The 22,824-nt window shown below is 44.0% G+C and overlaps 1 protein-coding gene across 3 annotated transcripts in view; it reads left to right on the forward strand.

Annotated features, from left to right (window-relative positions):
• Positions 1 to 22,824, forward strand: part of slc25a21 (solute carrier family 25 member 21) — a 464,076-nt gene that overhangs the window by 424,205 nt on the left and 17,047 nt on the right. For all 3 annotated transcript variants that reach the window (XM_067991474.1, XM_067991475.1, XM_067991476.1), the window contains one exon: positions 16,933 to 17,040. In XM_067991474.1, the coding sequence (XP_067847575.1) occupies positions 16,933 to 17,040 (108 nt within the window). The remainder of the gene's footprint in view (positions 1 to 16,932; positions 17,041 to 22,824) is intronic.

The following is a 22,824-nucleotide window of genomic DNA, read 5'->3' on the forward strand; positions in this document are numbered from 1 at the left end:
CACATCAACCTTATTGCCCTCATCCACCCTCTCTGTTACCTCATCAAAAAAACTCAATCCAGTTAGTTAAACACGATTTGCCTTTAACAAATCCATGCTGGCTTTCCTTTATTAATCCACATTTGTCCAAGTGACTATTAATTTTGTCCCGGATTATCGTTTCTAAAAGTTTCCCCACCACTGAGGTTAAACTGACTGGTCTGTAGTTGCCAGGTTTATCCTTACACACTTTTTTGAACAAGGGTGTAACATTTACAATTCTCCAGTCCTCTGGCACCACCCCCATATCTAAGGAGGATTGGAAGATTATGGCCAGCATCTCTGCAATTTCCACCCTTACTTCCCTCAGCAGCCTAGGATGAGTCCCAACCGGACCGGGCGACTTATCTACTTTAAGTATAGCCAGCCTTTCTAGTGCCTCCATGGCATACTACTTTTCCTGGCTGCAAAGGAGCTTCAGTGGGTTTATCTTTGGGGTCAGTGTCATTGCTCTGCTCATTTTATATAGGTGGGTTGCACGTTTAGTGCATTCCTGGTATGAATTCCAAGAAATTACATGAGACCTTACTACGTAATCAAATTCAACATTGAAACTCTCACACACTTATTCCAATGGGAATCATCTCACTGGCTGGAAAATTCACCCTTATAAGCCAGAAATTATTGTTAGAAAGAAAGACATTTCTTTGAAATTACTGTCGACGTTATTAGTGGATGAACACTTGATGTATTTGTATGATATTTCTGTATTCACTATTTTAATGAAGGTGTTAACCATTTATTTTAGATGGGTTACACCTCTGCTAAAATAAGAGACAGAGGAATGTCATATGAGTACATTTCCAGACCGCAGAATCTTTCCCTGCTATTAAGTATCAAGTTTATCTCATTATTTGCCTCCTATGTTGGTTTCTTCTGTATGTTTTCAATTGATCAATCTATGGTTCATTGAATTTCTTGAAATGAATATACAATATCTTTAAGATCTCCAACTTCCATTCAGTAATATTCCTCTTTATGAGTAACTTTTGTACTGTAATTAATGTGAAGTAATTCTTCTGACTATTATTTGCTTTTCTTTGAATTACTGTGAATAATCATCTGCTATTTTTAGTCTTCTCATCAGAATAATCAGCGGTTGTTTATTTGCTCCACCTGAATTTTCGCAATATATTTTTCTGCCAAGAATTATGAGTAAAATTTTTCTGCAGTCTCACAATTCCTGTGTGAATTCTACCTTGACTTCTGTCTCAGCATGTTCTGATTCACAATTAATTTAACACACAGTATGTGCTTGCATAGTTTCAATTGGAACAATTCCCTCCCCTTTAAGATCTTATTACATCTTATCCTCATTGCGCTATCCAAGAACACTCTAATTCTTACACAAGCTGATCAAACATTTGCTTGACTTTTGGGAATCTACCTAGACAGATCACCTCAAGGATTTTGTACTTATTACAGTACAGCAACAAATGGAGTCCTTCCCAACTAACTGCAGTTCAGTGTAGCATAAATAAGCAGAAGCTCTAGAGTTCATTGTTCTTTGCTCAGAAAAAAATTGCTTTAGAACGGCACAGGAATCCTCAATTCAAATGTGGCAAGTCTGAAATTGTGAACCTGAGTGGACCAACTCTTCACTTGTGAGATAGAAAAAAGTACAACAGACCCTGGCTCCAGAAACACAAGATGGCAAATCACACAACATCAAGGTGATGTAGACAACCATCTTTCGATGAAAAGCATAAGGTTCTGCGGCAGTTTCTGTCATTTTTATACTATATTAATAGATTCATTTTGAGACCAAAGTCTAGAAATTATCATTGACAATATTAGTGGATTAGTGTATTCATGTGACAATTCTTTGTCTGTTATTTTAACACAAGTTAACACTGACATTAAAATATCAGACAAAGGAATATTATTCCAACATTGCAAAGAATAACTTTTAGATTAAAAAAGAACATGGTGGCATAGGAAGAAATAAAAGTGAAGAAATAAGTGTACCATGTTGTTAATAGATTACCACAACGTACACCATTCACAGTAGTAGTTTTGGTCAAACTTAGTCAGGCCTATTCTCTCAAATGAAGTAATATACACATCAGAAAATATTTACTTAAATGTAAAAAAAGACCTATTCTAGAATGCTGGGCATTGCATCAAATAAAGTGTCAAAAATCTAAATTTTGTTGGTGGGCAAAGGTCATGGTTCCAGCAGAAGTAATTCCCATACATGAGGTGAAGTACACCAACTTCTACAATTACCACTGCCACGCAACAAAAGTCTGTCTTGCAAAAAATGTTTTAAATTCATTTTCACTTGTAAAGAGTATGATGTGGAAGCATTCATTATTTAAAGTTACTGAACTTTTCAAATAATTTTTTGTCATTGACAAAGAAAACATCAGAACTCGCATCACAATCCCACCTGTGCCATGGCTTCTGTCCTGCTATCGATCTGAACTTTGGTCTTGGCAAAAGGTGGTAACTGTAGTTGATAATCTGGGGTTTAATTCCCTCTGAACACAGCTTAATGTGTTTGAGTGAACGATCTTTGTGCTTAATTTTAGTGCAATCACTAACCTGGTGTTTCCTGAAGATCTGCATGGAGGGGTGTGGGGGGGTAAGTGCCAAGATGTGTCCACCCAGGACCTCTGCTGCTCACCCCACCAAGTTCACAGAAAGAAAGAATTTGCATTTATATAGTGCCTTTTACAACTTCAGGACATCTCAAAGTACTTCACAGACAATTTTTGAAGAGCAGCCAATTTGCACATAGCAAGATCCCACAACAGCAATGAGATGAATGACCAGATCATTTGTTTAAGTTCATAGAATCATAGAAAGGTTACAGCATGGAAGGAGGCCATTCGGCCCATCAAGTCCAAGCCGACTCTATGCAAGAGCAATCCAGCTAGTCTCACTCTCCCACCTTATCCCCATAGCCCTGCAAATTTTTTCCTTTCAATTACTTATCCAGTTCCCTTTTGAAGGCCACGATTGAATCTGTCTCCATCACCCGCGGGCAGTGCATTCCAGATCCTAACCACTCGCTGTGTTAAAAAAAAAGTTTTTCCTCATGTCACCTTGGTTCTTTTGCGAAATCACCTTAAATCTATGTCCTCTGGTTCTTGACCCTTCCGCCAATGGGAACAGTTTCTCTCTATCCGCTTTGACTAGACCCTTCATGATTTTGAATACCTCTATCAAATCTCCCCACAACCGTCTCTGTTCCAAGGAGAACAACCCCAGCTTCTCCAGTCTATCCACGCAACTCAAGTCCCTCATCCCTGGAATCATTCTAGTAAATCTCTTCTGTACCCTCTCTAAGGCCTTCACATCTTTCCTAAAGTGCAGTGCCCAGAACCGGACACAATACTCCAGCTGTAGCCGAACCAGTGATTTATAAAGGTTCATCATGACTTCCATACTTTTGTACTCTATGCCTCTATTTATAAAGCCCAGGATCCTGTATGCTTTTTTAACCACTTTCTCAACCTGCCCTGCCACCTTCAACGATTTGTGCACATAAGCCCCCAGATCGCTCTGTTCCTGTACCCCTTTTAGAGTTGTGCCGTCTAGTTTATATTGCCTCTCCTCGTTCTTCCTACTGAAATGTAACACTTGGCATTTTTCTGCGTTAGATTTCATCTGCCATGTGTCCGCCCATGCCACCAGCCTGTCTATATCATCTTGAAGTCTATCACTATCCTCCTCACTGTTTACTACACTTCCAAGTTTTGTGTCATCTGCAAATTTTGAAATCGTGCCCTGTACACCCAAGTCCAAGTCATTAATATATATCAAGAAAAGCAGTGGCCCCAGCACTGACCTCTGAGGAACACCACTGTACACCTCCTTCCAGTCCGAAAAACAACCGTTCACCACTACTCTCTGTTTCCTGTCACTTAGCCAATGCTGTATCCATGTTGCTACTGCCCTCTTTATTCCATGGGCCGCAATCTTGATAATAAGCCTACCATGCGGCACTTTATCAAACGCCTTTTGAAAGTCCATATACACCACATCAACTGCACTGCCCTCATCTACCCTCTCTGTTACCTCATCAAAAAACTCTCAGATTAGTTAAACACGATTTGCCTTTAACAGATCCGTGCTGGCTTTCCCTAATCAATCCACCCTCGTCCAAGTGACTGCTAATTCTGTCCCGGGTTATTGTTTCTAAAAGTTTCCCCACCACTGGGGTTAAACTGACTGGTCTGTAGTTGTTGGTTTATCCTTACACCCTTTTTTGAACAAGGGTGTAACATTTTCAATTCTCCAGTCCTCTGGCACCACCCCTGTATCAAAGGATGATTGGAAGATTATGGCCAGTACCTCCGCAATTTCCACCCATACTTCCCTCAGCAACCTAGGATGCATCCCATCCGGAACTGGTGACTTATCTACTTTAAGTACAGCTAGCTTTTCAAGTACCTTTTCTTTATCAATTTTTAGCCCATCCAGTATCTCAACTATATCTTCCTTTACTGAGACTCTGGCAGCATCTTCTTCTTTGGTAAAGGCAGATACAAAGTACTCCTTTAGTACCATGGCCATTCCCTCTGCCTCTATGAGTAGATCTCCTTTATGGTCCATAATCGGCCCACCCCTCCTCTAACTACCCGTTTACTGTTAACATGCCTGTAGAAGACTTTTGGATTCCCTTTTATGTTGGCTGCCAGTCTATTCTCATACTTTGCCCCTCTTATTTCCTTTTTCACTTCCCCTCTGAACTTCCCATATTCTGCCTGGTTCTCACTTGTGTTATCAACCTGATATCTATCATACGCCCCTTTTTTCCGTTTCATCTTGCTCACTGTCATCCAGGGAGCTCTGGCTTTAGTTACCGTACCTTTCTTCCTCGTTGGAATGTGCCTAGACTGTACCCGAACCATCTCCTCCTTAATGGCTGCCCACTGTTCAATTACAGTTTTGCCTGCCAATCTTTGATTCCAATTTACCCGGGTCAGATCTGTTCTCATCCCATTTAAATTGGCCCTCCTCCAATTGAGTATTTTTACTTTAGAGTGGTCCGTGTCCTTTTCCATAACTATTCTAATCCTTATGATACTATGATCGCTGCTCCCTAAATGCTCCCCGACTGACACTTGCTCCACTTGGCCCATCTCATTCCCTAGAATCAAGTCCAGCAATGCCCCCTTGCTTGTTGGGCCAGAAATGTACTGGTTAAGAAAGTTATCCTGAATACATTTCAAAAATTCCTCCCCCTCTGTGCCCCTTATTATTATGGTTATCCCAGTCTATATTAGGATAGTTGAAGTCCCCAGTTATCATTACTCTATAGCTTTTGCACCTCTCTCTAATTTCCCTGCAAATTTGCTCCTCTATCCTTCCCACTAGTTGATGGCCTATGGAATACACCCAGTAGTGTAATGGCATCTCTTTTATTTCTTAACTCTAACCAAATAGATTCTGTCCTTGACCCCTCCAGGACATCCTCTCTCTCCAGTACTGCAATATTCTCCATAATGAATAATGCCACCCCTCCTCCTTTTTTTCCCTCCCCACCTTCCCTGAACACCTTGTATCCAGGAATATTTAGTAGCCAATCCTGCCCTTTTTTGAGCCAGGTCTCCGTTATCGCCATAACATCATATTCCCATGTGGCTATTTGCGCCTGCAGTTCACCAACCTTGTTTACCATGATTCGTGCGTTTACACACATGTACTGTAAACCAGTCTTAGACTTTCTTGTAATCTCTCTTGGTCTGATCCCACCTAATACTGTTCTATTACTTGCTCTAGTGCTATCTTTCTCCCCCGATCCTTTGTGTCCCTTGTTTCTCCTTTCCATTGCTACATCCTGGTGCCCATCCCCCTGCCAAATTAGTTTTAACCCCCCACCCCCCCCCCCCCCACAGCACTAGCGAACCTCCCCGCAAGGACATTGGTCCCAGCTCCGTTGAGATGCAACCCATCCGGCCCTGTACAGGTTCCAGAACTGGTCCCAACGCCCCAGGAATCTAAAGCCCTCTCTCCTGCGCCATCTCTCCAGCCACGCAGTCATCTGCTCTATCCTCCTATTTCTATACTCACTAGCGCGTGGCACCGAGGGTAATCTGGAGATTACTACCTTTGAGGTCCTAACTTCTTAATCTCTTTCCTCACTCTTTAAAATCTACCTGCAGGACCTCATCCCTCTTTCTACCTATGTCGTTGGTTCCGATATGGACCACGACCTCTGGCTGTTCACCCTTCCCCCCCCAGAATCTTCTGCAGCCGCTCAGTGACAGCCTTGACCCTGGCACCAGGGAGGCAACATACCATCCTGGAATCACATCTGTGGCCACAGAAACGCCTGTCTGTTCCCCTAACTATAGAATCCCATATCACTATTGCTTTCCTGACCTTTCTCCTTCTCCCCTGTACAGCTGAGCCATCCATGGTGCTGTGGACTTGGCTCTGGCTGCACTCCACAGAGGAACCCTCTCCCTCACCAGTATTCACTGGTTAGAGAGCGAGATGCACTCAGGGGACTCCTGCACTACCTGCCTGGTCCTCCTTGTCTGTCTGGCTGCACTCTCTTAAGCTGCGGGGTGACCACCTCCTGAAACGTGCTATCCACGTAGCTCTCAACCTCGCGGATGCACAGCAGTGACCCCCAGCTGCTGCTCACGCTCTGAAATCCAGAGCTCGAGCTCCTCCAGCTGACGACACTTCCTGCACCTGTGCTTGTCCAGGACACGGGAAGTGTCCTGGAGTTCCCACATGGCACAGGCCATGTATTCGATGGGTGTGAGCTGCCCTGCCGTACATCGATTTATTAGATTGTTTACTAAACTTAACAAAAATAAACTAACCCTTAAAAAAAACATTCACTCAAAAAAGAAACACTCACCAGCTACCAGCCAATCAGCTGTTTTATTAGTCTAGTTAATAAACTAATTTAAATTATTAAATTTAATAAACTAACAGCAGTTTTTCACTCCCAGTTTTTATTTTAATTTTACCCAATTCCCTAACTCAGAGGGGAAAAATAAGCTGTAACACTTACCAGCCAATCACCTACCTGCTGTCCTGTGACGTTAGTCCTTGGTTTTTTGCTCGATTCCTTCCGACTGTCTCCGCAGGATCCGTCGCCTCCGCTGCTCCCAGTGAGTTTAGGCCTTCGAGCCTGGACCTTTATTTGAGTCCCTCTACCGCCTCCGGTGGTCTTCTGGGTCCGCTCCCGCTGCCTCCGCCGCTCCCATTGTGCCTGTGTTGGTTGAGAGATAAAAATTGGCCAGGCAACCAGGAAAATTCTTCTGCTCTTCTTCAAATAGTCGTCCACCTGAGAGGGCAGGTAGTGCTTCGGTTAAACATCACATCTATGAGGCAGCACCTCCACCAGTGCAGCAACCCCCCAGTACTGCACTGAAGTGTAAACCTGGATTACATGTTCAAGTCCTGAAGGTTTTCTGATTCAGAGGGGAAAGTGCTACCACTGAGCCCAGGCTGACATTGGTTGATAAGACCAATCCTCCCACCATGTACATTATCACATGAACAAATGTAATTTACAGATTGGAGAAAGAATGTTTGAAACATGTATCTTTTGAGGACAGAAACTGGGAATCCTGATAATGCAAGATAGCTCATTTATCTCCTCAAAAGATATGTTTCAAATATCCCTGTAATGCACAATTTTTACTTTTTTAAAAAAAGCAAAAGTACACAGGATTAAGGGGAGAGGCCAGAAAATCCAACTGATGACTGGTCAGCTGAGTGCCTGCTCCCACTGGCCTCCTTCATAAAGACTTACTAGGTTGATTCCGGGTATGGAAGGGTTGTCTTATGAGGAAAGATTGAACAGGTTGGGTCTATACTCATTGGAGTTTAGAAGAATGAGAGGATATCTTATTGAAACATACAAGATTCTGAGGGGACTCGATAGGGTAGATGCTGAGAGGATGATACCCCTCATAGGGGAATCTAAAACTTGGGGGCATAGTCTCAGAATGAAGGGTCACCCGTTTAAGACAGAAATGAGGAGGAATTTCTTCTCCCAGAGGGTTGTGAATCTTTGGAATTCTTTACCCCAAAAAGCTGTGGAGGCTGAGTCATTGAATACATTCAAGGCTGAGTTGGATAAATTTTTGATCAGCAAGGGAGTCAAAGGATATGGGGAAAAGGCGGGAAAGTGGAGTTGAGGTAAAAATCAGATCAGCCATGATCTCATTAAATGGCGGAGCAGGCTCGAGGGGCCAAATGGCCTCCTCTTGCTCCTATCTCTTATGGTCTTATGGTCTAATGGGCCACATTTTAAAATAAGGAAACCAGTTTGTCTTCGGGGGTCCAGGTGTGGACCCCTGCTCTTAACAGTACCCCCCCTCCCCCCGTTTCACTCTGAAGGGAGCCTGGTGAAAGCAAGGGTCAAGACCAACTTGGGAAACTCCTGATGGGAGTCCCAGCCTAATTTCCAGCCCTGCCAGCACGTACCTGCTGATTTTATGACAGGAGTGTGCTGGAAGGGCTGTGGACTTTCGCGACTTTATTTTAAGCGTTTTAAAATAATACATCAAAAACTTTCCATCACATTGTACAATGGTTACAGCACAGGAGGAGACCATTCGGCCCATCAAGCCCATGCCGGCTCTCTGCAAGAGCAATCCAGCTAGTCCCACTCCCCCGCCCTTTCCTCGTAGCCCTGCAAATTTTTTTCCTTCAAGTACTTATCCAATTCCCTTTTGAAAGCCATGATTGAATCTGACTCCACTGCCCTTTCAGGCAGTGCATTCCAGATCATAACCACTCGCTGGGTAAAAAAGTTTTTCCTCATGTCACCTTTGGTTCTATTGCCAGTCACCTAAACCTGTGTCGTCTGGTTCTCAACCCTTCTGCCAATGTAAAAGTTTCTCTCTGTCTAGACCCCCACATGATTTTGAATACCTCTGTCAAATCTCCCCGCAATCGTCTCTATTCCAAGGAGAACAACCCCAGCTTCTCCAGTCTATCCACGTAACTGAAGTCCCTCCTCCCTGGAACCATTCTACTAAATTTTTTCTGTACCCTCTCTAAGGCCTTCACATCCTTCCTAAAGTGCAGAGCCCTGAATTGGACACAATATTCCAGATGTGGCCGAACCAGTGTTTTGTAAAGGTTCATCATAACCACCTTGATTTTGTACTCTATGCCTCTATTTATAAAGCCCAGGATCCCATATGCTTTTTTAACCAATTTGTCAACCTGCCCTGCCACCTTCAACGACCTGTGCACATATACCCCCAGGTCTCTCTGTTCCTGCACCCCCTTTAGAATTGTACCCTTTAGTTTATATTGCCTCTCCTCATTCTTCCTACCAAAATGTATCACTTCGCACTTCTCTGCGTTAAATTTCATCTGTCACGTGTCCGCCCATTCCACCAGCCTGTCTGTCCTCTTGAAGTCTATCACTATCCTTCTCACTGTTTACTACGCTTCCAAATTTTGTGTCATCTGCAAAATTTGAAATTGTGCCCTGTACACCCAAGTCCAAGTCATTAATATATATCAAGAAAGGCAGTGGTCCTGGTACCAACCCCTGGAGAACACCACTGTATACCTTCCTCCAGTCTGAAAAACAACCATTCACCACTACTCTCTGTTTCCTGTCACTTAACCAATTTCATATCCATGCTGCCACTGCCCCTTTTATTCCATGGGATTCAACTTTGCTGACAAGCCTATTGTGTGGCACTTTATCAAACGTATTTTGGAAGTCCATATATACAACATCAAAAGCAAAATACTGCGGATGCTGGAAATCTGAAATAAAAACAGAAAATGCTGGAAATGCTCAGCAAGTCAGGCTGCATCTGTGGAGAAAGAAACAGTTAACGTTTCAGGCCGAAGACCTTTCGTCAGATCACCACATCAACCGCACTGCCCTCATCAACCCTCTCTGTTACCTCATCAAAAAACTCAATCCAGTTAGTTAAACACGATTTGCCTTTAACAAATCTGTGCTGGCTTTCCTTAATTAACCCACACTTGTCCAAGTGACTATTAATTTTGTCCCAGATTATCGTTTCTAAAAGCTTCCCCACCACCAAGGTTAAACTAACTGGCCTGTAGTTGTTGGTTTATCCTTACACCCTTTTTTGAACAAGGGTGTAACATTTGCAATTCTCCAGTCCTCTGGCACCACTCCCTGTATCAAAGGATGATTGGAAGATTATGGCCAGTACCTCCACAATTTCCACCCTTACTTCCCTCAGCAACCTAGGATGCATCCCATCTAGAACTGGTGACTTATCTATTTTAAGTACAGCTAGCCTTTCTCATACTACTTCTTCATCAATTTTTAGCCCATCCAGTATCTCAACTACCTCCTCTTTTACTGTGATTTTGGCAGCATCTTCTTCCTTGGTAAAGACAAATGCTAAGTACTCATTTAGTACCTCAGCCACGCCCTCTGCCTCTAAGAATAGGTCTCCTTTTTGGTCCCTAATTGGCCCCACCCCTTCTCTTATTACCCGTTTACTATTTATATGCCTACAGAAGACTTTTGGATTCCCTTTTATGTTAGTTGCCAGTCTATTCTCATACTCTCTCTTTGCCCCTCTTATTTCCTTTTTCACTTCCCCTCTGTACTTTCTGCATTCAACCTGGTTCTCACTTGCATTATCCAACCTGACATCTGGAATGTGCTCCATTTTTCTGCTTCATATTACCCTCTATCTCTTTCATCATCCAAGGAGCTCTGGTTTTGATCGCCCTACCTTTCCCCCTCGTGGGAATGCATCTAGAATGTTCCCGAACCATCTCCTCTTTGAAGGCCGCCCATTGTTTGATTGCACAAACCTGCATTGCCAGAGGAAACTAAATCCCTGGAGTTGTACCATGATGTTACAATGCTTTTGGATATGTTTGAATTAAAAATATAATCCACAATTGTAAGGATTCACCAGTCATTATTGTCTGCATTCCTAAAATACTGCATCATACATTACATGATCGATCAATATCTGGGTTCGTGAATGTGAGTAATCACTTTTTTTTTGTCAGATTTTTGTTCAATTTTTGTTCATTTTTTAAAACCAATCGTTCCGTACACTAAGTCATAAATCAAATATCTAAGGAGACAAATGCGCTAATAGTTATTTTGAAGGATAAGAAATGTCTATTATTTATGAGTGACTGAGTGTCCATACAGGACACACCTATCAAACACCTAAATCGGAAGATGAATTTATCAGCATTCTTTCACTTTTAAAAAAAGAAAATCACTTTGAAACCACCTGCGGGCATCTTGCTGTTGGTGCAGGATTATGTCCACATTTAGACGAAGAAAACTGTCATTAAATGAAGTCAAGATATTCCGTGCCTGAGCAAAAGAGGATCTGTCAGGCATCATAAATTCATGTGCTCATTATCAAGTGAATCATTCCCCCAGTTAATTAACCTCTGAGGCTCTGACTATCTCAAAGATTTATTTTCTGTTTATTTTGGCACTCTTGTCTGATATAATTAATCTATATCAAAATAAAGCATGTATTGTATAGTGGAAGATTCCCTTTATATAGCACACGTGATTCTGTGAAGTGCCTTGGGATATTTTTCTATGTTTTTTTTTCATGAAGTCTCTGAAGTCCTCGGCCCTGATATTTTCAGGGTGGGGAGGTGGGGGTTGTAGCGGCGGGGAAACCCAGAAATGCAGGGAACGCGGAGGTCCTGCCGAATTTAATGGCAGGGCCTCATTTGAATTTTTTTTCTTCCGTTTCCCAGCTGGCATCCAGCCAGATGGAGAGGCTGGCTGGCTGACGGGTGGGAAGGCCTGCATAGAAGGCCACAGCTAGGGAGTGGAATGAAGAGGAGGAAGGGAGGGAGGAAGCGATTGTGAGGGTGGGGGGAAAGTGTGAGGGGGTGGGGGAGGCGGCAGGAGAGATTGTTGTGGGGGGGGGGGGTAGATTGAGGGGAGGGCTTCAGATCCTGTGTTGACCTGGAGATCGAGCGGGCTTCGGATCACAGGTCTGCCTGGAGACCGGGGGTGTTTTTTGGATCGCTGGGGGGGGGGGGGGGGGTTGGCGGATCATGGGGAGGGAGGCCGATTGTGACAGGTTAGGGGACCAGGAGGAAGCACTTCTGCTTCTCTTGGCCGACAAGCAGTGCTGGAAAGGCACTTACTTGCTGGATCCGGCCATTCTCTGCTCCTTTCAGCTGCCGAGTTTCCTGAGCCCTGGAAAATCCGGCCCGCAGCCGTTAAATGTAAGTCTGCTATAATCTGAGGCACGCAGCCTCATTGACATATTTAAATTACTGATCCTCCTCTCAAAAGCAGGTTACTTGCCCACTCCCCAACATGCCTCTTTTAAAACCGGAAGTGGCCGTGCGTTGGAGTCGGCTTACAGATTTTTGAAATTTCAACCAATACCCCCCCCCACCCCCCATTTTGGAGGGGTTAAGATTCCTCCGCGTCTCTGTCGCACCAGGAATTGCATGCAGCAGGTGGATGGGTTGCCCGCTTCGTGACGCAGTCGGGAATGCAGCCCATCAGTCAAATGGTAATGCAGCCCAAAGTTAAAATGGATTCTGATCTCGCGTCAAAAACGTTAAGGGGGTTTACCGCCTGCCCCGCCCTTGCACACCTGAGTTAAAATCGGCCCTAATGAGTTTACCCACAGATTAAAGATTATAATAAAATTAAATTACTACTTAGCTGGCTACTTGAATAAGATCCAAGTAAATAAAGCACCTGGGCCAGATGGGATACATCCAAAGTTTCCTAAAGAACTACAAAGATGAGCTAGCAACAGCTGCAGCAGCGATATTTAGCAAATCAATCGAAAAAGGAGTCGTACCGGAGGACTGGGGAATGACAAATGTAATGTCCTTATTTAAAAAGGAAATTGGGTGGGGGGCAGGATCCAATAGGAAGTCTGACATCAAAACCAGATAAAATTCTGAAACCAATTATCAAGGTCATGGAGCACTTAGAGAGATACACACTAATTGGAAAGAAACTGCGTGGATTTGCAAAAGAGAAGTCGTGCCACACCAATTCAGTAGAATTTTTTGAAAAAGGGTAAGAATGTAGATACGTGTAATACATTTGCATTTTAGTTCAGGCACTTTCCTAAGTACACAAACTAAGCAGCTGGTGGGAGTGTACTAAAGTTGGCTGGGTGATAGTAGTGATTACAGAATTAATGGGAAAATACTTGACATGATGGATCAGCAAAGGGATCTTGGAATCATAATAGATAGATCCTTCAAGGCATCAAGCCAATGTCTGGCTGCTATTAAAAAAAAATCCTAATGGGTGTTGGCTTGCATGAAAAGAGGAATGGAGAGAAGATCAATGGAAGTAATCCTATCAATATATAAATCATTGGTCAGGCCCCATCTGGTTTAGACTCAGGTATGGTAGCCCATTGATTATGTTACTGGACTAATAACCCAGAGGTTTTGAGTTCAAATCCCACCTCAGTAAATTGTGAAATTGAACTCAATAAATTTGGCACAAGAAAAATAACCATGAAAGCTGCTTGATTGTTGTAAAAACCCAATTGCTTCACTAATTTCCCTCAGATAAGGGAACCTCTCACCATACCTGGTTTGGCCTACATTTAACTCCAGCCCTCACTCTATGTGGTTAACTCTTAATGCCCTCAGGGCAATGGAGGATGAGCAATATGTATACTTCCCAAGAACAAGCTTCTAAACAAAAACGTTTTGGAACCTACACTCTTTGGATGTAGCTGAGCTGAAAAAGGAACAAAATGAGCTTGTATGATGATAAGGGGGTTGATGAAACATATGGGGATAGGCTCAAAGAATTGGAATTCTTCTCATTGGGGGATGTGCTTGACATATTTAAAATGGTATGGTTCAGAGATGAAGGTCAATTACAGCTATTTGTATTGGCACAAAATAACAAAACGATGGATGTGTATGGAGCTATTCGTGTATGGAGCTATTGAGATCGAGGGCTCCATACAAGAGAAGTAGGTTCAGATATAATTTCAAGAAACCAAAGGTGGTTAATTATTCAAACAGTTTCCTAAATGTAGTTGTAGAGGCAAGAGTCTAGCAATTGGTTCATGCCAGCCCTCAATCAGGCGATCGGCCCCTTATTTACATATGCAAAGACACGTGCCATCACACTTGTTCCTCCCACTCAGGCTGCACAGATGTAGCATTGGGTTAGGCAGTAGAACGTACTTCAAGGTACTTGTACAATTTTGCTTGGAAGATAAACTCCTGTTTCAGGTGCTGGACACCTCTTTTTCTCCCTTTACTAATATGGCGGGTGGCGCACTTCGAGTGTGTAATGAGCATGTGTGCCCTGCCCACCATACTGGATGCAAAGGCACCTGTTTTGTGCCTGAAAAAACAGGCGCGGAGCCATTAAATTCCTAGGCCAAGCAGTTTAGATATCTTCCAAGCAAAATTGGACAAGTACCTTGAAGAGAGGCACATTATTAGAAACAACTGCAAAGTCAGCAAGAAGGTGGACCAGGTGGATCTATGGTCTTTTCCAACCTTGAGCTGTCTGTATTTCTACTATGACCCTGCTGGGGAAAAAAATTCTCTGGACTAAGGTGAAATAAAGTGTGCAAAATTTATTATGTGAAATTTACATCATCTTGTGCTATTACTGCCAGCCAGTGTACTCCCCCTATACGATGTACTTCTTCTACTATCTAACCCTATACTACATCTGTGCAACTTGAGTGGGAGGAACAAGTGTGATGGCACATGGCTACTGTGAAATGTGGGCTTCATATGATGGAGTTGTCCTTGTACCTCTGAGTGCTGACTCATGAACTGGAGCCATGTATGAGGAGACAGCAGCTACTGGCATCTGCCTGCTAACTGGTACTTTTTCAATCCTTTGAGTTGGCCAGCTAGGTTGGATGGACGGGTAGTGCCTGAGAGAAAGCTGCCTCTCCTGAGCGTTCCTGCAGGGTGACCAATGACCTGTTTGGGATCAGACCACAGGGCATTGCTGAATAGCGTGAAGCCTACCCATCAAGATTCTCTCATCAGCTACATCATTAAATAAATAAATTTAAAACAGAAATAGACAGTTTCCTAGAAGTAAAGGGAATTAGGGGTTACGGGGAGCGGGCAGGAAATTGGACATGAATTTAGATTTGAGGTTAGGATCAGATCAGCCATGATCTTATTGAATGGCGGAGCAGGCTCGAGGGGCCGATTGGCCTACTCCTGCTCCTATTTCTTATGTTCTTATCAGTCCCAAGCCTGTCCAATCCAGCACAGACAGGCTGCTGCATGGAGCCCAAAATCTCAATAGCCCCAGTCACAGCATTCATGATAGAAACTAGGCTGAGTTTTCTGCTTGGACGTAAGCCCGACCACAAGTAGGACAGAGTGTGATTTACATCCACCCAATGTTATGAGTGCTGACCCTGCCGGTATTCCCTCGCTTCATTAGAATTTTTTGAGCAAACTCCAAGCCTCACAATTGCCACTGATTGGCAGCGTGCCCATTTGAGCAGGATTTAAAGGCCTGCAGCAACTTAAAGGGGCTGGCATCATCATTACCATTTCCCTAAAGACGCTCCAAGATTCCAGAAAGACTGTCGGATTTGCAGCAGGTGAGAGATTGTCCAGATTCTCTGATGAGGCAGCGGAAGTACTGCTGCAGGTAGTGAGGCAAAGAAGGACGATACTACTTAGCACTGAGTTCTGCTGGGCCTCAAGGAGAGGTACCCAGAGGCAAAGGCAGGAGATGTCACAAAGAGAATGCGCAGCACATTCTCCCACACATTTTCAGGGTGTTCAACATAGGCTCCAAAGATGTCATGAAGTCAAACTAACTCCCTTCTGACTGCATACCCAGTAGGGTGCCAATCCCTCACCCCTGAAGCAGGGGAACACCTGAGACTGGATCTCTTGCCAGATGTTTACAGTTCCTCCACTGCCATCTTCACTTGTTGCTCCTCACTTGTGATTAATGCTTCCCAAGTGCTCCCTCCTCATACTCACAACCTAAATGTCTCAGGGTGCTTGGATCTATGTGCTTGTACTGAGCGCAATATGTGAGACAACCTGCTGTGAAGTGCTGAATTTGTAGGTGCCATTGGTCTAGATGCACTATCTTAGGAAGCCCCCCAAGGAAGAGAAAAAGGTGCCTGTACAACGGTTTCAGAAGGGAATGCCTTCTAATAGAGACATGATACCAATTTGTTGTGTGACATAGCTGCTGTTATGCAACTGGCTGCGTGTTACTGAGTGAGGGTGTGAATAAGAGTAACAACGAGACTAATGAAAGGAGGATACTTGCTGTCCAGTGACACCACTCTTACAAAAAGGGCATGCATGCATTAGAGAGGTTGCAGAGAAGAGCAACAAGAATGATCCCAGCTGTAAAGAGAATGAGCAACGACAAAGGTTAGAGACGGTGAACCTGTACAGTCTTGAGGGACCTTATCAAACCATATAGAATATTAAATATTTACGGCGTTTCATTAGAGAAAAGAAAGAAAGAACTTGCACTTATATAGTGCCTTTCATGAACTCAGGGCGTCCCAAAGTGCTTTATAGCCAATGAAGTATTTTTTAAGTATAGGAGACATGCACAGCAAGGTTCCACAAATAGCAATGAAACAAATAACAAAATCATCTGTTGGTTGAGGGATAAGTATTGGCCAGAACACTGGCAGAACTCCATTGCTCTACAAATAGTGCCATTGAATCTTTTGTGTCTACCTGAGAGGGCAGATGAGGCCTCGGTTTAATGTCTCATCTGAAAGACGGCACCTCCAACAGTGCAGCAATCTCCCAGTACAGCACTGAAGTGTCAGCCTGGATTATGTGTTCAAGTCTCTGAAGGAGGGGTTTGAACCTCCGACCTTCTGACTGAGAGGTGAGAGCGCTATCACTGAACCAAGGCTAACACCTTTTAAAGAGGAGTCTTTCTAATTTTTAAAAAATATTGCATTGTATTTCTTACCAATGTATTAATTGGCAACTCTTTAGGTTTTTACAGTTGCTGGACTGGGATCTGGACTCACAGAAGCTATTATTGTCAACCCTTTTGAAGTGGTCAAGGTTAGCTTACAAGTTCAACGGAATTCTTTTTCGCAGGTCAGTGTAATTTAACTTGTGTTTTATAATAGTGTCATCCATTTTATTATCATACTTGACGGTAGTGCATGTGACATGTAAAGATCTATATTATAAGCTTTTCGACACACATATTTATATATGGTTTTACAGCCGCTCCTAGGCTGCCTGAACCCTATGACTTGCAGTGCTATCTTGTTATGTTTCGTGCAATAAGCTAATTCTCTATCTGTTTGTGGAGTATAGTGTATGTAAACAAATCAAATTTACCTCCCCTCTCACAGACTAATATGAGAAATATTGGTCACTAATTAACAGAACAAAAATTAAAACATAACCTTATGAAACAGAGTTGGCTTGTTTTCATATTTTTTTTAACCAAATGGGATGGTGGAATAGTTAAAACTGGTGTGATGTCCACACTGTAAAATATATATGCTTAGCAAAATTTCCTGGCAATTGAATTAGAGAAATTTATTTTTATGCCTATCCTTGCCTAAGTAATGTCATTGGTTTAATGAAGATCAAAGCATACTCACACTTCAAACAACCTGAAATTAAATCCATCCCTCTCTTCTGCCCTAACTACCTACTCGACGTTTGAAGGGATAATTTGGCTGATATCATGGGGTAAATTTTAACTTCCAGCCAGGAAAGGAGCAGGGGGGAAGATTTCCGGGTGCAAAACCTGGAAGGTAAGTGGGCGGGTCACGATCTGCGATCACAAACTTAATGAGGCCCATCAATGGCACTTCTGGGTTTCACTCCCGGCAGCCAGGTAGCTGGCTGTCAGCAGTGAAAGGAACTGCACATCAGAGAGGAGGGTGGAAGGGAAAGAGAGATCATCAGGCTTGGAAAAAATCGGAGGGTCGGGGGGGGATGTGGGGGGACATGGATGACATGGGTGACATGGGTGAGGTGTGGTCAGCTACCATCATGGATTGGGGAGTCAGCTAGCATCGGGGATCATGGGGGGGGCCCACCATCGGTGGCGGGGGTCCTGTCAGCCAGGTGAGCTTGTTGGACCTGAATGAAGCATTCCTGCTCCTCCAGGCCCACAAGCAGTTCAATAAAGGCACTCACCTCATGGATTCGGCCTTTCCTGCCTGCTTTCACCTGATGTGAATCGGAGGCAATGGGAAACCTGAACAGGTAAGGATAAATTTATTTTCATTGTCCAATACACAAAATATTAAGTACTTCAAGTATCTCAGTGAGGTACATTGTCCCTTTAAGTATCGGCCTGCCGTCTTTAAGTGGGGGTGGGACTTCCTGGTGTCTGCTGTCCACATGCAGACAAATCTGCTTAGGTTAAGCCCAGAAGTGGGCGTGTTAGAGCTGGGATGCGGTCCCACTCTGAAAACTTAGCATTTTCACTGCCCACCCACCCCCAACCCACCCGTTCTTGTGGGCTAAAACTTACCCCCATGAATCTAACAGTATGTTTTGAAAGAGAATCTCTTCTAAACAAATCATCACATTAAAAAATCTATGTTGACAAAATTTTAGTCAAAACTGTTCTATCTGAATATTCAAATGAGAGAATTATTTATGCACAAATTAGGAGGAACTTCAACATCATCCTCAAAGTAATGAGTAAATGGGGAAGGATAAAAAGGGAAATTCTGTTCAATGTCTCTTTAATTGTATTCCAAAGTATGTTATTTCCAAAAGCTGAAATAGTTAAAGGAAAGTAGAGAAAATTGTTAAAATGTTTTATGATAGTACTTTCTTTTGAGGTATGATTCAATATTTCTTCAAGGAGGCTGTATAGGCCAATTTCACTGGTTCTTGCCTGACTGCTAGTTGGAGCACTTTGTAAGTACCAAGTGCCTCAAGTAATTGAGCGAAGGGAAATGAAAAACTAACAGGGAGATCTGCCCCATCTCATGAAGTGCACCATAGAGCAATAAGAAGCTGAATAGAGAGCAGCTGAAAAAAAATCTCCAGCTCTGACCATCTTGTTCCTGAAGTTAAAGAAGCCAGAATGGAAATAGAAATGCATTAAAGTTGACATTGGATTGGAGAAATCAATTTAAGTTTTTTTTAAGAGTCATTATTGTGTCAGCAGTTCCTTCCTCCACCACAAATGTTCTCCCCTTTTCTCCTAAAGGTGATGACTTATATAAGAATATGGTGCCATGGTTACCAGCAGACTTTCAGTATCTCATCCCAAAGGTCATTTTTCACGTATGAGCAGACAGATGGTCAGGGAGCTATAGTATGAGGAAAACTAAGATGGCATTGGAGAAAGGTTAATGGAAAATAGTAAGGGTAATGATAAGACAGTTTTAAAGTTATATTAGGAGACTGAGCCGTCAAGGAGAAAAAGACCTTCGAAAGATATGCCAGGGCACATTATAAAAGAGGATAAAGAAATGGCTGATGACTCCAAAAATACTTTGGGGTCGATTTTGAAATGGTGGCAGGTTGGCATTGGGAGGGGTGAAATGTGCGCGTGACAAACCCGAATAAACAAAACTTACCGTTTCCGACACGATTGCAGCTCCTGATTGACAGGCTGGCTGCCGTCAGGAGCTGCAACACAAGGTTGGGGGGGGGTTGGGGGGAGAGAAAGAGAGAGGGCGAGACATCATCCGGCACTGGATTGGAAGACCGGGGTGTGGGGGGGAGGGGAGAGTGGAAGATCCGCGGGGAGAATGGAAGATCGGTGGGGGGGAAGAGGGGAAGATCGGGGGATGAGGGGAATATTGGGAGGACATCAGAGGGGGTGAAGAGGAAGACATCAGGGGGGGCGAAGAGGGGGAGATCGGAGAGGGAGACATCGGATATGGGAGCAGGGTGCAAAGGTAGATTCATTTTGTGTTTTAACTTCCTTCTATGGTGTTTTAGTTAAATTATTTAGTTTCTTTTTCCCTGATCCGGCCCTGGTTTCACAAGGCGTGAATCAGAAGTGGCGGGCAAGCTGCCCAGGTATGTTAACTATCGTTCCAATCACTTACCCTGTCACAGGTAAAATGCCTTAAGTACCTCAGTGAGGTACATCTGGCTCTTTAACTGTCATCTGGCCGGCTTTAATTGCCAGCAGGACTTCCATTTTCAGGTCGCCTGCGCGCACACAGGTAGTTCCTGGGAAACTAGGAAGTCGGTGGTTTGGAGCCGGCTTCCGAACCCGAATGGGATTTCTGCGATTTTCAGAGCACCCCCCGCCCCCAACGCACCCGCGATTGGCCCCTAAAATTGAGCCCTTTGTGGTTATTTTCATTTTTGAACACAATGGGCAGTTCTAGTTTTCTAAGATTGGTGTTAAGTAAAATTAATAAATTGGAAATAACATGAGATGGTGCTAGCCAAGGTTAATGGACTTAAAATTGATATTGTTGTAGAATCCAATTCAGTTGATCCGAAAGTACTCAAGGAAATGGGGCAAGTCAGATGTGAAGTATTGGTTGTTATTTTCTGTAGCTCATTACAGTCTGAGATGGTTCGTGAAGATTGGAGAGTTAATCATGTGGCCCCATCATTTAAAAACGGGAAAGAATTGATCTTATAGGCCAATGAACTTACCTTAGGTTGTAGAGAAAATAATGACGAGTAAAGGAACACTTAGTACCACAATTATTGGTAACACCCAACAGAGCTTTAGGAGGCACAGAAATATAATAGCGATTTTTGCCTCACAAATATAACTGCGTTTTTTGAAGAAGTGACTAAAACTAGAGATAATAGGAAGTCCAGTGAATATGTCTATTTGGATTTTCAGGGATTGTTTTATAAAGTTTTGTATAGATGGGTTTTCGAGAATTTTGAATGCAGTGATATTAGTGAGGACACAAAAGAATACTTGGGAGTTTTTTGAGCTTGAACAAAGTGATTATTAACAGGAAGGGTACAGAATGAAGTCTGGTGATAAGTGGAGTTTCCCAGGGTTTCTGTGCTGGGCCTTTTACTCTTTGTTGCTTTTTTAATAATCCTGAGGAGGGACGAATGGCACGATTATTTAAATTAGTGAATGAAACAAAAATGTTTGCGAGGGTTGACAATAAGGAGGAGATTGTAGGTTGCAAAATGATTGAGATAAATTAAATGAATAAGTTCCTGGATGGTAGATGCCATTTACTGTGGAGAAGTGCTGTGTTATGCCCAAAGGCCAGGCAACTCAAGCCAGGTTTATTCCATGCACAGGTGCTAATTAAAAGTAACAGAACAAGAAATGGATATGGGGGCTAGTCATTGAGTAGTCATGAAAAGCTCATAAGCAATATGAGGTAGCAATAGGGAAAGCAATTAGAGTTTTTGGAGTATTGTTAGGTCGAAAAAATACAAAACTAAGAGCCCTGTGTTTATGTCGTAATGCTTTGTACATCTGTGTTTGGAGTACTGTGTTCAGTTTTGGTCTCCACATCTGGTGATGGATAAAAAGGCAACTTGGAGGGGACAGAGGAAGGCAGCAAGGATGATACCTCAACTTAGGACTTAGTTATGAGAATAGATTTAGAGAGTTAAGGCTATTCACTCTGAAGTAGCTTACGCTCAGGCAGGATGTGATTGAGGTTATTAAATTTATGAAAGGATTGAATGTACTTGATTTGGATACGATATTTGAAATGAATAATGAAAGAAGGTATGGCTATAAAATATGTAAACAGAGAGTCAAATTACATACCAGGAACTATTTATTTTTTCAGAAGGTTGTCGCCCTGTAGGACAGAGTACCAGTGAATGTCATAAATGTGGGTACACTATCCCATTGCAGGCTAAAGTTCTGACATATAGGGCTCGATTTTGGCGTCGTGTTTCCGGCGGGTTCCCAGCGGGGTGGCCCCGAAAATCCCGATATCCGGTCACGTGACCGGATCGCGACGAAATCCCGGCCACTTCCGGGTACGGCGCTGACGTGCGGGGCTGCGCGCGCAAGCCCCGCTGGTGGGAATCCCGCAGGCAATTAAAGCCAGCGGGGTTCCACTTGAGTGTACTTACCTTGCTTGTTGTGGTCATTTAATGAGCTGAAGCAGCTGTCAAAAGAGGAAGTGTGGGATTTTAGGTTCAAGGCAGTGAGTTTCACACACTGGGGGAAACAGTCCCTCCTCAACCAGGCGCGTTGCAGCCAGCAGCCTGTGGCAGGTGCCAAGGTGCACTCCACGGGGGAGAGCCCTCACCCACGCAGGAGGCCACCGCGTCACATAGGGCAACCCCTGCCCTCCACCACCCCCCGACAAGCCAGAGTACAGACCGACACAAAACCGCAGCCCCAGTCCGAGGAACCACCCACCTACCCTGCACAACCCCTCAGACCAACACCTGCCAGATGGGTGGTGCGTTGACATCGTCGGAGGACGAACAGCATGACCAGCCCCAGCAGCCTCGCAGTCCACGCCGTCCGCCTCGGAGACGTGGGGGCCCCCAACACGGTGCGGTGGCACACCCACCTGCACAGCAGGAGGGAGGGCAACAGCAGAGAGAGATGCGTCGCAGGAGGCACTACCCTCCGCACAGGGTGTACAGAGCGAGGCTCAGCTTCATGGACCTCTCCGAGGAGCAGTGCATACGGAGGCTCAGAGTCAATCGCCAGGTAGTCGCCGACATCTGCAGCCTCCTTAACGACGAGCTGCTCCCTGATGGACCAAGCAGCATCTTCTTACCTGTCGCCGTCAAAGTCACCACTGCCCTCAACTTCTTCGCATCCGGTTCCTTCCAGGGTGCCACCGGGGACATCACCGGGGTCTGTCAGTCCTCTGCACACAAGTGCATAAGGCAGGTCACCGATGGGTTGTTCCGCAGGGCCTCGCACTACATCAACTTCGCCATGGACGAGCGCAGCCAGATGGAGAGGGCGGTTGGATT

Source organism: Heptranchias perlo, chromosome 10 (genome assembly GCF_035084215.1).
Source record: "Heptranchias perlo isolate sHepPer1 chromosome 10, sHepPer1.hap1, whole genome shotgun sequence".
In the NCBI taxonomy this organism is placed as follows: Eukaryota; Metazoa; Chordata; class Chondrichthyes; order Hexanchiformes; family Hexanchidae; genus Heptranchias; species Heptranchias perlo.